Source organism: Peromyscus eremicus, chromosome 1, assembly GCF_949786415.1.
Source record: "Peromyscus eremicus chromosome 1, PerEre_H2_v1, whole genome shotgun sequence".
NCBI lineage: Eukaryota > Metazoa > Chordata > Mammalia > Rodentia > Cricetidae > Peromyscus > Peromyscus eremicus.
In genome coordinates, this window is record NC_081416.1 from 102,420,318 (window position 1) to 102,435,161 (window position 14,844).

At 40.8% G+C, this 14,844-nt stretch overlaps 1 protein-coding gene across 3 annotated transcripts in view; it reads right to left on the reverse strand.

Annotated features, from left to right (window-relative positions):
* Positions 1-14,844, reverse strand: part of Gdpd4 (glycerophosphodiester phosphodiesterase domain containing 4) — an 81,597-nt gene that overhangs the window by 39,867 nt on the left and 26,886 nt on the right. For all 3 annotated transcript variants that reach the window (XM_059270922.1, XM_059270914.1, XM_059270929.1), the window contains 6 exons: positions 13,548-13,607; positions 10,399-10,497; positions 10,235-10,328; positions 9,392-9,469; positions 8,379-8,524; positions 7,951-8,033 (listed from right to left, as the gene is read on the reverse strand). In XM_059270922.1, coding sequence (XP_059126905.1) covers positions 7,951-8,033; positions 8,379-8,524; positions 9,392-9,469; positions 10,235-10,328; positions 10,399-10,497; positions 13,548-13,607 — 560 coding nt within the window. The remainder of the gene's footprint in view (positions 1-7,950; positions 8,034-8,378; positions 8,525-9,391; positions 9,470-10,234; positions 10,329-10,398; positions 10,498-13,547; positions 13,608-14,844) is intronic.

A 14,844-nucleotide genomic window follows, 5' to 3' on the forward strand; every position in this document is an offset into this window, starting at 1 on the left:
TGTGGGATTAGAACTTTGGTCTTCATGTTTGCGCAACAAACACTTCACCCATCCAGGCCCCCACCTCTTGATTTCTACTGTAACTACCTACTAGCAAATAGCAATGCTACTGATTGAGTGTGGTGCCGGGAATTGGACCTAGGACCTCACAAATGCAAAACATGTTCTACACTCCCAGCCCAGTGTTACAGATTTCTGTATGTTGATTTTATATTTTGCAATTTTGTGGAAGAAAGGAGGGCAGGAAGGAAGGTATTTAGAAAAAAAATCTGATATAATTTCAATTTTTAAAAATGTGTTGAGACATGATTTATGGCTTATCATATGATTATCCCAGAGAATGTGTCGTTGAGGATTTATGTTCTGAAGCTGTTTGATGACATGTTCTATAGCTGTCTGTTGGTTCCATTTGGCATGGGGCACAAGTGGGCTCTGCCATTTCTTTATTGACACTCTCTGGATGATCATCCATCACTGATAGTACAGGCTACAATTCTTACTGTTACGGTATTAGAGTCTATCTCTACCTTTAGGCCTATTAACATTTGTCTTATTATTTGAGTATTGAGATACTCAGTTGTATATTGGTACACATATATTTAAAATTATTTCACCTTGCTGAATTACTGATTCTGATTTAAAAGTCCATAGTATCTGATCTGAGTATGGGTACTTTTGATTTCTTCTATATTCTACTTGGATAGAATATCTTATTCCATCCCTCACTGATTTCAGTCTATGTGTGTCCTCAGAGGTAAAGTGAGCTCTTGGCAGAAGCAACTTGGAGGTGGGGAGTGTACAGTTATTCTGTCTTTTAACTGGACAATTAATCCATTTACATTTATGACCATGGTGGAGTACTGTTTGCTGATTTGCTTCTCCCAGTTGGTTCAGTTTGGGTTTTTTTATGCACCCGAGGACCACCTGCCTAGGAATGGAACCACTCATGATGGGCTGGGCCCTCCCGCATCAATCATAGTTTTAATGCCCTACAGACTTGCCTCCAGGCCAATCCTCTGGAAACATTTTCTCAATTAAGATTCCATCTTCTCAGATAGGTCTAGGTTTATATCAAGTTTACAAAAACCAACTGGCACACAGACACATGCAGGCATTCCCTTTCTTTCTGCTGTCTGACCCAGGATAAAGTAGCCAGCTCCACTGTGTTCTCATATTGCCATCATTGACTGGATCCCCTGGAACAGTGAGCCCTAAACCAAATCTTTCCTTTTCCAGTCTGTTTGGGCCAAGTATCGGTCTCACTGATGAGAAAAGTAACTAGTGCATTCATTCACCTTGGCTGTAGGTCCTCCCCGTTTCGCACTTAGAACTCACATGCTGCTCTCCAGGCCCACAAGGATAAATCTTTCCTAGGGACACCAGGAACTCTTGTTGCCTTGAAGATATTCTTTTTGCCTTTAACTTTTGAGAGTTTGATAACGGCATGCCTTGGGGTAGAGCTTGTTGAGTGACTGGTGAACTTTGACCTTCCTGTTCCTGGATGTTTGTTTCCTCCTGTGGATTTGAAAGTTTTTGTTTTGTTTTGTTTTGATTTGATCACTGACTCTCTGATAAGTTTCATAAACCATTGGAATTACTAAACCCTCTTGAAACCCAATAGTGTGAATATTTGCTCTTTTAATTCTGTTCTAAGGCTGTGCAAGCATTCTTCACGTTTTTCATCAGTCTTTATCCTCTAACTATATATTTTCCAATAGCCTCTTTGTGAGTTCACCACTTCTTTTCTGTATTTGGTCTCTTCTACCTTCTATATTTTTAATATGACTCACTGTATTTTTTTCCAGCTCAACTAAGCTTTATTTTAAAAAATGCTTCCATCTGTCAACTTTCTGTGAGTACTGAATCATTCTGTTTTCTTTTGAAGCTCACTTTTAAATGTCTTAACTTCACCATCAGAGACTACACTAGTTACCAGCTGTCCATCACCTTGTACCTTATTTCACCTTTCCGGGGAGGTTACAGTTCCATGGACGGTCTTGATGCTTATTAACATGTGATGTATTTGCTTCAGTTTTTGTACTCCGGCTTTGTGCTTGCTTTTCTAGACATTCTAAGTAGGCTATGTGTTTCCCTGAGTCTATAGCAGTTTCTGCAACCATGTGTGCTGGGATCACTGCTAGAGGACCGCCACTCTTTCAACACTAGAGGGTGATCCAAGCCCAGGCTTACTTACCTCAAATCCCCAGATGGTAATTTGTTCACAACATGAGCTAGAGCAGTAGCTAAAAAGGTTAGTCCATCTTCCCAACCCCTGCATAGAGCTAAATTAGTCTTCAAACCTCACCCAGTGACCAGGAGATATTCAGACACTGCAGGACTCTTCCCACTCCAAATAGAAGCACCATGGAGGGACCAGCCCCAGGCTTCTATGCCATCCTTATGTAGCATCACCAAAACTGCAATACTGTCACACTCGCAGCTGAAAGACTGCCAGGAGCTGAGGCCTGCACTGTTGCTGACTGCCTACTGCTAACTCATGGCTAGAGACTGCTGCAATCAGCCACAGGTGACACTGGGTAGAAGACCAATAAACCAGGACTGTTCTAGGGGTTTTCCACAGGCAGGCCTGAGGACAGGGGCTGTTAGGTTCTGCCCAGTGTTATGTTTCACACATCAGGATTGACCTCCAAGGCAAAGCCTTATGCTTAGTCCCCCATCCTCTCCCAGCATAGTCTTGCTACCCAAGGTTGGGATAGTGCTAATGTACACCATCCCAACTTATGATCCAGCTTTGGTGGCTCACCTCTGGTAGTACAGATATCTCTGTCCTAGTACTTGCAGATGGACCCTTTACATCTGCCATGCCATTAGTGATGTATACCCTAAGTCATAGCTGAGTCTTCCATAAGGACCTGCAAAGCTTCGGGGGTATATGCAGGCCCACATTACAGCTGCTGGTGAATCAAGCCAAAAGACAAATCTGTCCCACTGGGGTACAGATCTAGGGAAATTCTAAAGGCTCCATCTGTGAGTACTAGCCTAGGTATACCTGTGCTGTCCAAGGTTTGGGAACAGATATTACAGTGCATCAAGGCTGATGCACTTGAGTCTCAGCCACAGGGACCTGCACAGTCTGGGTGTTGAGTGGTAGTTAACAAGCCCAACCCAAGGCTGATGATGGTCTAAGCCAAAACTCGAGTCTGTCCTACTGACTTTCATGTCTCTTTCCTGACACTCAAGCATGCCTAGAGGCTTCATCTAAGATCTGGGTTATGTAGGGGTTTAGTTTCTACCTGACACAGGTCTTCTCCAAAGTAGGCAAAGTCATGTGGTAGTGTTTGTGCTCTGCTCCCAGAAAGTAGAATCTCGCTTTCTTCTCTGTTACTCAACTAAGGGAGAGGTAATCCTTTAGCCAGTTAACACAGTTCAAGTGGCTGAGCCCTGAGTGCTGGCCTGGGGACAGGGCTTATGGGACTTTGGTTTGGATTCCCCTGGCAGACCTGATACAAGATTTGAAGTCGAATTCCTTCCTTGAATTTTCTCCTCCCATCGCTCCCTCCCTCTTCTCTCTCCATGCTTCTTGGAGTTGAAGGAGGGCTGATGGGGCAACTCTTTTCTTCCTGCTTCTTCAATGCATCATCCTTCCTTATTATTCTACTAAAACCAGGTAGTATGGTCTCTTACCTGGCTTTCTTAGCTCTTGTAAAGAAATAGCTGTCCAAAAGGGTATGTCTATGGTAAAATTATCATTAGAGGATTTGACTCAGCTGCCATCTTGCTCCAGCTCCTATGACATTCCGATAGAGGAGCAATATTAGGACCATCTGTATTTTCCTAATGTCTAATAAAGTTGAAAATCTTTCCACATATGAATTTGTTACCTGTATATCTTCCTGTATGAAATACCTATATATGCCATTTGCTCATTTTCTAACTGGTTCGTTTATTTTTAACAAAATTTTGCACTCTTATAATGGTTTTTCTTTTTATTCTTTTAATTTAATTTTTTTAGAATTTCATACATGAGTACTATGTTTACATCATTTCCACTACTTTATCTCCCTTCTCCAACTCTTTTTATGTGCACTTTCTCTTGAATTCATGACATCTTCTTCTATAATTATTATTGATATTTATATAAATAAATATACTGAGTCTATTTGGTGTTGCTCACATGTACATGTGTTTAGGGACCACTGGGATGGGATAACCTATCAAGAGGCTTGTTCCTGGAGAAAAATGATTCTCCCACTCTAAATGACCATTGATTGTCTGTAGATCTTCATCTAGGAGTGGGACCAAAAGACTACAGGAAGAAAACAAAGTTATAATTACTGAAATATGAAATAGGACTAAGAACACAAACAGCAAAAAGGCAACAAAACAGTTATCAACACACACTTTTCAACAATAACTTTTAATATTAGTGGTCTTAAATCTATAATCAAAAGATAAAAGGTTAGATGAACAGAATGCAGAATGAGAAACAAAATCCATATTTTTGTTGTCTATAAGAAACTCCTTTTGCTTTCAAGGATAGGTATCACCTTAGAGTGAAAGACTGGGGTTGGGATAACCAGGAAATGAGCATTACTACCCTAATGTGTGACAAACTAGACTTTTAGCCAAAATAAATCCAAAGCATTAGAGAAGAACACTTCATTCTGGTCAGGGGAACAATTAACCAAGAAAATATTATAATCCTAAGCATATATGCACTAAACCCTGGCACATTCAATTTCTTTAGAAGCATTCTATTGGACTTCAAGATTCAGATTAACCCCAAGTCAGTAACAGTAGGTGACTTCAGTACACTACTTTCTCCAACATACTGGTCATCAGGACAAGAAATAAACAGAGAAACATAGGAATTGAGTGGCATCATACATCAAATGGACCTAACAGATGTCTACAGAATAGTCCACCCAAACACCAAACACTCTACCTTCTACTCACCTGCCCATAGAACTTTCTCTAAAATAGACCACATGCTGGGACACAAAACAAATCTCAACAAATACAGGAAATTTGAAATAACTACATGTATCCTATCTGACCACAATGTAATAAAGCTTGAAATCAACAGCAAAAGAATCTCTAGAATTACACAAACTCATAGAAATTAAACAACACACTATGAATGATGAGTGGATTAAACAAATCAAGAAGGAATAAAAACTTTCTTGAAATAAACAAAAATGAAAATACAACACATCAAAATTTCCTATGAGGGAAGCTTTTAGTTCCAAGGGCCTACATTAAAAAAAATAAAAAAATAAAGGCTAGAGAGATGGCTCAGAGGTTAAGAGCACTGGCTGTTCTTCTAGAGGTCCTGAGTTCAATTCCCAGCAACCACATGGTGGCTCACAACCATCAATAATGAGATCTGGTGCCCTCTTCTGGTCAGCAGGGATACATGCAGGCAGAACATTGTATACATTATAAATAAATAAATTTAAAAAAATCAAAAAGAGCACAAACAAACCATTCAATGATGCAACTCAAGAGTTTGGTAAAACAAGAGCAAACCAAACCCAAATCCAGTAGACAGGAAGAAATAACAACCAGGGAAGATATAAATAAAGTAGAAAAAAAAAACAATGACGCTGAGCTGGGTGTTTTAAAAATATACACAACTGATAGGCCCTTAGGCAAACTAACCAAAAGAAAGAGGAGTCACGAGTTATTCAAATCAGATATTAACAGGGAAATACCAGGTTTTTCTGTAAAACCTATTTTATGCTATTTCATGTAAAACCTAAAATTATGCTGTAAAGCATTCTGTTCTTATACTCTTTGGAATCCTCTTTCAGGACCTAGCAGTTCTTTATATTGTATTTTCCCTGTTAAAATTCCTGATATGGATTTCATGTCCTAAGTGGATCCTGGGTGACATGCAGTCTGGGGTAGTAGAAGCTTTGGGGATGACTATGAAAGCCATAGAGGCATTTGGAAGAGATAATCTTTGGGAAGAGATGTCAGCAAACAGAGCAATAAGCCGTTGGAAGGATCATCTATATTAGAGTCAAAATCACAGCAGAGAATAAAGACCATGTTTTAAGGGTTCACTGGGCCAGAACCTTTACCATATTAAGCCCATGGCCATCGGGTGCTTCCAGAAATGACACAAAGAACTCCATTAAAATACTCAGTTTCAATGAATTATGCCAAAAATCCCGGTTTGGGTTCTGGCAAGCAAGTGTTAATCTCTACTTTACCACGTACGTTCTAAGCCTCATGACCAGAGCTACATTTCTCTTCTTCTTCAAACCCAGGTTACTCCTCTGTTAAAACTGAGTGCTCATTTTTCTGTTCGTCTCACTGAATGAGTGTGACAGGACTGTAGTATATGTGCTTAGCACATACACTAATACATTCACAGTAAAACAAAGCCTTTCTACCTCCTAAGATGCCTAGATACATAAATTCTATAGCAATGCTTCTCTCTCTCTCTCTCTCTCTCTCTCTCTCTCTCTCTCTCTCTCTCTCGGTGTGTGTGTGTGTGTGTGTGTGTGTGTGTGTGTGTGTGTGTGTGTATGTGTGTGTGTGTGTTTTCCTGGTGTGTGTGTGTGTGTGTGTATGTGTGTGTGTGTGTGTGTGTTTTCCTGGTGTGTGTGTGTGTGTGTGTGTGTGTGTGTATGTGTGTGTGTGTGTGTATGTTTTCCTGGACCTGCTCTAATCCAAATATTCCTTTGTTTTTCTTTGGACCATTGCTTCACACTGCTATCCAACACTATAATAATTCTTTCCAAAGCATATAAAAAACAAAAACAACAATGGACTGGGGTATGGCTCAGTGGCAAAATGCTTTCCTGGCATGTATAAGGCCCCGAGTTTTATCTCCAACACTGTAAAATCTGAAATTAAAATTTATTTTAAAAAAAACCTGGACATGGCGGTATATACCTGTAGTCCCAGCACTCAGGAAGTAGAAGCAGAAGGGTCAGAAGTTTATATCATCCTTAGCTACATAGTGAGTTCAAGGCCATCCTAGCTACACAAGATCTGGCTTTCCCAAACAAAAAACAAACAAAACAAAATAAAAACCAAATACAGGCGAGATGGCTCAGTAGCCAATGGGACTGTCACCAAATGTAACAACCTGAGTTTGATCTTTGGAAACCACATGATGGAAGGAAAGAACCAACTCCACACTCCCATCTCTATACACACAACATGGCACACATGTACACATGTATAAGCAAGCAAACAAACAATAATATAATAAACTTAGAAAACAAACAGAAAGAAACAAATTAACAACAACAATAAAACAATAGGCTATCTAGTCTCTGTCACCTACCCTGGCTGTCCATTAAACATTTACGGAGCTCTATGACTTGTTATTGCTCATTAAGATGCCTTTGAATAGGTTGATGCCTTTGTCTGGAATGCCCCCATCTCTGCTTAACAAACTATTTTCCTTTAAGGCTAACCCAAACATAACTTTGAGTATATCCAGATGATTTCTTTCACAGACTAGGAGGTAGCCCTCTCCTCCACTGAGGCTCCTCTGCACTTGACCTACTCCTCTCTGAAAGGCTTTCGATCACAAATGGCCTTACTCTGTGGTCCCCTGTAACTATGCCACACCTCCTTTACTCACTGGGAAGGTACATATGACTATATCTCACCCAAGTGCATCTCCTGAACACTCGGACGGCAGCCTAGAATATAGCAGATATCTAGGGAATGTTAATAAGAAAGTTCCTAAAGTAGTACACAGGGTTAGGGTGCAAGCATGGCTTATACTGGAAACAAATTTGACTCACATGTGGTTTGTGAGCCTATGGTGAAGACCATGGGGGTAAAGGGGAATATTTTGAAAGGGAGATGTGGTTCATATATGTGGCATGTACAGATGTGCTATATAAACATAGAAGAACTTCTTCAAGGCTTATTCTCTTTACTCCTTGGGCCAAGCTGGTCCTTTCCCCTGACCCTAGACAAATCCCCTCTTGCCCTCCACCCTAGTCCCTATTCTCCTACCTTAAGTACACATCAGTCTCCAGGCCAGAGGCACCATGTTCAACAGCCTTCTCAAAGGACATCATGGTATTCTCTGGCGCCAACTACGGAAGAAAGGAACATCAAGCCTTGTGCCTTGGAGTCTCTTTTTCCAACATTTCTTTCATGGTAGGCATAGAGCTTGGGGATGAAAGGGCTTTGAGAAGCAGAGCTTGGCTCCTGGAGCTGTCTTTTCAGAGAGGCTGACTGTTCCCTTCTACCCAGTCGAACACTGGGCACAGTGAAGAGAAGCTGATAGGAGCTAGATGACCTGAGTTCAAATGCAATGTACACAGTTAACTCCTTACTCTTGTCATGTCAAGATCCCCTTTCCTCTCCAGGGTTCCTTCTCTGTCCCACATACCCCATACATACCTGCATTCATCCATGCTCATTATGATCAGACCTACCATGGGTGCACCTCTATGTCCAAAGAATTTAGGCTTAGGCCCTAAATTCTCCTTCTTCAGAATGCAGGGAGAATAAATTCCCAGTGGCATCAAATAAAGACATAAAAGAATAAGAAGGAAGGGCAATCCAGCAGCTATTTGTAGAGCTGAAAGGTTGGAAGGGGAGAAAAGTGGGTAAAAAGGAAAGGAGGGATGGAGAACCACTTCACACAGCTAACTACCCCAAAGTAGCAGCTGGTTTAGTTTCTATTTCTGTGACAACCTCCCTTCCAGGGGTTTAGATATAAATACACAGGACTGTTCAGATATACGGTTATTTTCAGTGCTGGGTATTGAATCCAGGTCCTACATATGCAAGGCAAGTGCTCTACCACTAACCTACATTTCAGACAAAGACATTATTAAGGCAATATTGCTGAAACTTGGAAGTAAAAATGGAAAAACTGTACAGAAGGTGGGTGGGAGGAAAGGAGGGAAGGCGGGATGAGGGAGGAGAAAGAAAGGAAAGAAGGAAATGTAAGACACAGCTTCTCAGAGGAGGAGCTTGGCTGGCTCTGAGAGAGCCTTGCTGACTGTGAAGACCATCCTAAGAAACCCTCTAACTTAGGGCAGAGCAGTGGACAGGGCACTGACAAATGTGAGTTCAAGGCTAAGCTCTACCACTTCTTGTTGTAACCAAGGACATGTGACGTAACCTCTTGGAGTCTTCATCCTTTTTCTGTAAATTAGGTCTGTCTGGCAGCTAACATTAACCTCACAGAGCTGTTACAACAGTGCTGACTCATAACAGCTGATAAATATTAGTTTTATTTTTCTCCTTCTTCCTATTCCTCACCCTACATACCTTCATCCACACCCATCTCCCACACCACACAACCCATCCTTAATTCCTATTATCAATTGCTTCCCAATACTTTCTGTTTCAGACCTCTGGGGATCCCACCCATTTGTACATTTTTAAGTTACTACCTATGTGCTTCAGTGACTTCCAAATTGAGACCTCCAGTTCTAACCTCTTAACCTTGTGAATATATTACAACTTTCCGGGACTTCGTGCTCGTAACCTGCCATCTTGTATCTTCTTATTCTAACTAAAATAAAAAAAATAGTTTATTATTGTTCCCTTTAAGCTCCTATCTGAGAAATATTTTCTAAAATTTACTACACACACACACACACACACACACACACACACACACACACACCAGCACCCCTATTAAACCAGCCCTTCACTAGCCTGCATCCTCCCACAAGCCAGGAAGCAAGTGCCTTCTATATGACCAATGGTGAAAAGGGAGATATAGGAAGAAGATCCTACAGCTTTCCATTTGCAAAGCAGTTCCGCATCCAGAACTCACTGTCTTGATTCCACCAACATTGCAAAAGAATAGAGAGGAAGTCAGCTGCAGAGGCAGCCATTCCTGCTTCTTTAAGTTCCTAGGTATGGCAGGGGTCACAGAGGACTTCTCTGAGTTACCTGATGTAACCAAAGATCACTGGACATAGTATTAATTGAAATCAGTGATGCTTGTGTAGGAATAGGCTAAGTCTTATAGTAGCACTCAGGTTAAAACAAAATTGGGATGCCCTCTGCTGTCCCCATCTGCCCTAGATAAATGATGTGCAAAGGGAAAATGATGTTTCTCTAAAAGAATCCTTCTTAGAAGGATGACTTAGTCATAGAAATACTATGGTAAGCCACAGGGGTTGGTAAGTGAGACTATAAAGAACCTGCCTACATAACACACTAAAGAACTTTCAAAGAGGCACATGGGTGGCTTGCTACCATCCTTGTTTCTCTGAGTGGAGTATACAAGCTGGGGAGATCAGGCAAGACTTCACTTCACGTGACATACCTTCTGATTCCAAGTGGGCCACACAGATGGCTAGAGGCCAGGAAATGATAATCATCACAGTTATGAGGGTCATGTGCACAAAGGGAGCAAAGATCTGGGGAAAAGCCAAAAGTCAGACTAGACACATCTGGGCACAGTGATAAGCACTACAGACTGATGCTTACCTTCAGTGAGAGCCCGGCTATCAGCCACTTGTCCCTCCAGTATTGGTTTAAAACAGCTAATAAGAAGGAGCACAGTGCAATTACTAGCAAAACGAGGACCTAGGGAAACAGAAAGGGCTTTTTAACTTCTAGCCACCATATTTGGATCAGAACTGTCCTTGTTAATTGCATGTGATTATTTATACTACCATGGACCCTTGTCTTTTCAATCTAACTGTCTTGCAGTCCTCAGTGAAGGGTGGCTCCAGTAACTCACCCTCATTGCTCCTAAGTCTTTGTTGTGTAGCATGGCTGGAAGGAATCACGTAACTGTGTTGCTTGATGCTACTACTAATCTAACATCTCCACCCTCAGCCAGGCCTTTTTCAATTATTTTGATCCTTAGCACCCAATTTCAATAACAGTCACTACAAACCTTTACCTCCTCTTTGACTTTTTTTTAAAGGAAGTACAAGCCAAGATCTCAAATACATTAAAGCAAAATTACTAGCCTATTAGGAAACCAAATGCATCACAACCTAACAGTTGAACTGTTGAATTCATCTCTTATCCAACACCAAACTTCACAAATGATTTAAAGAATAGAAGCAATCATAAGGTACAAAAAAAACAACAACCCTATTTTCTCTTGGGGAAATCTGGTCATGTTAAAATACAGCTACTCATGAAAGGTCTTTACTCTGCTGCATCTGTAAGGCATTCTGATTTTGAGCTCAGACTGTGAGGTGAATTTTGAGCCAAGTGTATAGAAATGCTGCTTCACAGAAGGAGCCATTTTGTGTATGGCACGTCCTTCTCTGTCACTCTATTAACTACACAACTCCAGCAAATCCTTTTGCCATCATAAAAACCTGTACATTCCAGGCTAATTTAAAGTAAAAGCACCTGAGATACATTAGGTCTATCTTGTTAGAAAATGTCACAGAGACATCCCATTATTGCTAGCTAACTATACCTTAGGGGGTTTTATAAGAAAGCCAAGTTATTAGCATATTTACAAGGAGTTTTGACTGATCACTGCAATCTGAAGTGCTCTCTGGGTATCCCTGGGTGATCAAGAGATTCTAGACCTGGTGCTAATCCTATCCCTTCTGGGTTATTCTGAAAAATGATAAAAGTAAACACCCAAGCTCCTAAGAATCTCCCTTGTCAATAGAAGCAGACTCCATAGGCCTTGTTCTTGCTGATTTGAATGCCTAACCATAGGAATTACCTTCCAAGGGAAGGTCACTTCCTCTCATAATCCCCCTCCATCTCTTCTCATTGTCTATAGATTCATAACTGCAAGTAGATCCCAAAATAATACAGGACAAGAAAGTTGAGAAAATAATGGCAAGATTTTATTAACTTGGAATGAACAAAAATTCCATTGAAGATATATAGGAATTAGTTTTAAGGATGATGCTAGACAAAAAGAAAGCATAATTTTAAATCAGTCTAACTTTACTAATATGGAACATATATCAGAGATTTTAGTTTCAGAATACCAGAATCTAATATTAAACAACATTTTGTTGTCTGAAACTGATTCAGTAATCATTACATGTATCCAAAAGAGGTAGGGTAGAATAAAAAGCTCACTAAAACATAAGACTTAATTGTACACTAGCATCCTCTCTTTAGAGGCTAACAAAATAATGTCTTGTTGATTGTGTATGGAAAGGGTAGGATCTGTGGCTAGGATTTAGCCGAGAGCTTAAGTGTCACTCGCTGTTCCTGACTGAAGATGGTAGCTGTGTTTAATGAAAGTGGGGTGCCAACAATTTCTTGGTCAAAGATTTAGTGAGAAGGGGCTGATGGACTAATAAGTTTCTTCCATCTTCTGGTGTTAATTCATAATAGTGTCCAAAGTCTAAAATAGATGATATTAGCAATAAGGCCTTTTCTTTTCTTTTCTTTTTTTGTTTTGTTTTGTTTTGTTTGTTTTTTGAGACAGGGTTTTTCTGTGTAGTTTTGGTGCCTGTTCTGGAGCCTGCTCTGTATACCAGGCTGGCCTCGAACTCACAGAGATCCACCTGGCTCTGCCTCTCGAGCACTGGGATTAAAGGTGTGCACCACCACCACCCAGCAATTCTTTTTTCTTTTCTATATACATTCTTCCCATGGAAGAGCTCATGATTTCAACTCCCATTTACTTTAATAATACTTAAATTTACACATCTAATTTGAATTTCTCATTTGAGTAAGAGGAGATTTAAGGATGCCACTCAAAAGACTTGACATGTTCCCAGTCTTGGAGAAACATTAGCATACAGTCACAACCATATTTGAGAAGGTCTATAAAAAAGGGGGTTATTCTACTTGAGCTTATCCAGCCCATGGTAAGACCAAGTCAGAAAGTCCATGTTGCAAGTATGCTGTTGGTCCACAGAGAGTGGAATATGGTTGCCTGTTCTTGGGGACCAGGTAAGAACTGTTTGAGAGAAGCCATGATGGAATCACTTCAAAGGGATTCAAACCAAGGAAAGGTCCGTCAGATCTTAAAGAAGTTTCAGGGAATCATGAGAAAGCAGGCACTGACCTAAAAAAATATGTCATTGGGAAAATGACTGCCCCACTGCCCTCTCCACCATCACAGGCATAAGCAAGTCAAGCCCAAATAGAAGAAGAAGAAGAGGTTTAGATCTGTAAGGTTGGAGATTGGGTTACTACAGTGAACTACAGTTCTAATGACTGAAATGAAAATGCTATTGGGATGGAAAAGGATTGCAAAAGTGAGATTTGCCTAAGATTTTACTGGGACAGGAAGAACAGAGCTGGTGTGTATGACCAGAAAGGGGGGGGGGGAGGAGGAAGAAGGAGAAGGAGAAGAAATTTACTAATTTCAGTTAAAATTGCAAACCCCCCCCCCCAAAAAAAAATAGCCGGGTGGTAGTGGCATGCGCCTTTAATCCCAGCACTCAGGAGGCAGAGCCAAGCTGATCTCTGTGAGTTCGAGGCCAGCCTGGTCTACAGAGCGAGATCCAGGACAGGCACCAAAACTACACAGAGAAACCCTGTCTCGAAAAAAAAAAAAAATTAAAAAAAAAAATTGCACAAGCAGGTCTGTCCAGGGAACAATGAAAGAAGGCCAGCTGCATGAGTAGGACCGGATGCTGGGGAGCTCCCGCCATCCTGTGTACCACCTCCTGTGCGGACTGAACACTTACCTTATGACACGTATGCAGATACAGTTCAATCCTTTCCCAGAGCAAAAAAGCCCCAATTAACTGCAAAGGAAAGAAGACAGGCGGTGTTTTGAAGTGACTAAATCCTGCCCACAGCGGTTCAGAAGCTCCAGCGCCTTTTACAATGGGTACCACTTCCACTTCCTGGGCTACTTTGTATTCTCCCTTGCCATGTTACTTCTCATCCTTTTTAGGCTCTTTTTCCCCATGCCACTGACCCTTGAAGCCAGTTCAAATGTCATTTCCTATCTGTAGCTTCCACCAACACCCTAGGAAGAATTCATTACTCTTTCCCCTGGGATCTCACAACCATTACCGCTGATGCTTCCTGAGTTCCTGCCATTTCCTTTCCCTGTGATGGACTTCATGCCTGCTATTACTTAGATTCACTTATAAGAGAACAGAGATTAAGAGCCAACTCTCTGAAGGGTCATTTAAAAGCTCTTTCCAAGGCTGGTGCTGATGTTGTGACTGTCATTAACATTGGTCTATGCTCAATACATTTGAGATCTAAGTCTAAAGCTACCAGGCTTCAAGTAGGTATGAACACAGAAACTGAGAACTCGAGTCCTCAGATGTTAACATATTAATGTACAAAGCACTTACCTTTTACTAAAATAATTTTGTGTACATGACTTTATTTTTTATTTAGCCCTATAAAAGTATCATTTTATTAAATATTATCATTCTCATTTGAAAATTAAAAAGCAACCAAGCATAGAAGAGGCATGTAACTTGACCAAGATTACTAAGTAAATAACCTTTTTGTTTCACTGCTGGGAACCAATGCTTGGGCTTTGCACAAGCATTCTCACCACTGAGTTTCACACTGAACTCTCAAAGTAAGAACTCAAAAGGCAAAGCCAGGCCTCTCTCCTTTTTCACGGTTGTCCAAAAGAGGTAGGCTAAAGTAGAGCGTCTGTTAAAACGGGGATGCTGCTGGACACTAGCATTCTCACACTGGAAGCTAACCATCCCATCTCCCACTAATTGTGTATATACATGGTACAATTCAGTGGCCCAGAATTTAGCCTAGAGCATATACTACATCTGCATCTTCCTCACTGAAAAGAAAGATTCTTAGCTGGTCTCTCTACCTTCACATCACAACTTCCAGAATGACTTTCCTAAAATGGAAACCCATGTTTACTAAGTTATCTTGCTCTTACTTTCAAAGCCTTTTGAAATCTGTCACAAGTTGTGTCTCCCCATTAGGCTATATTACTCCCTTCCTAACAAAATATCAAATCTATTTCTCTCTTGCTACTCTCTCACAATA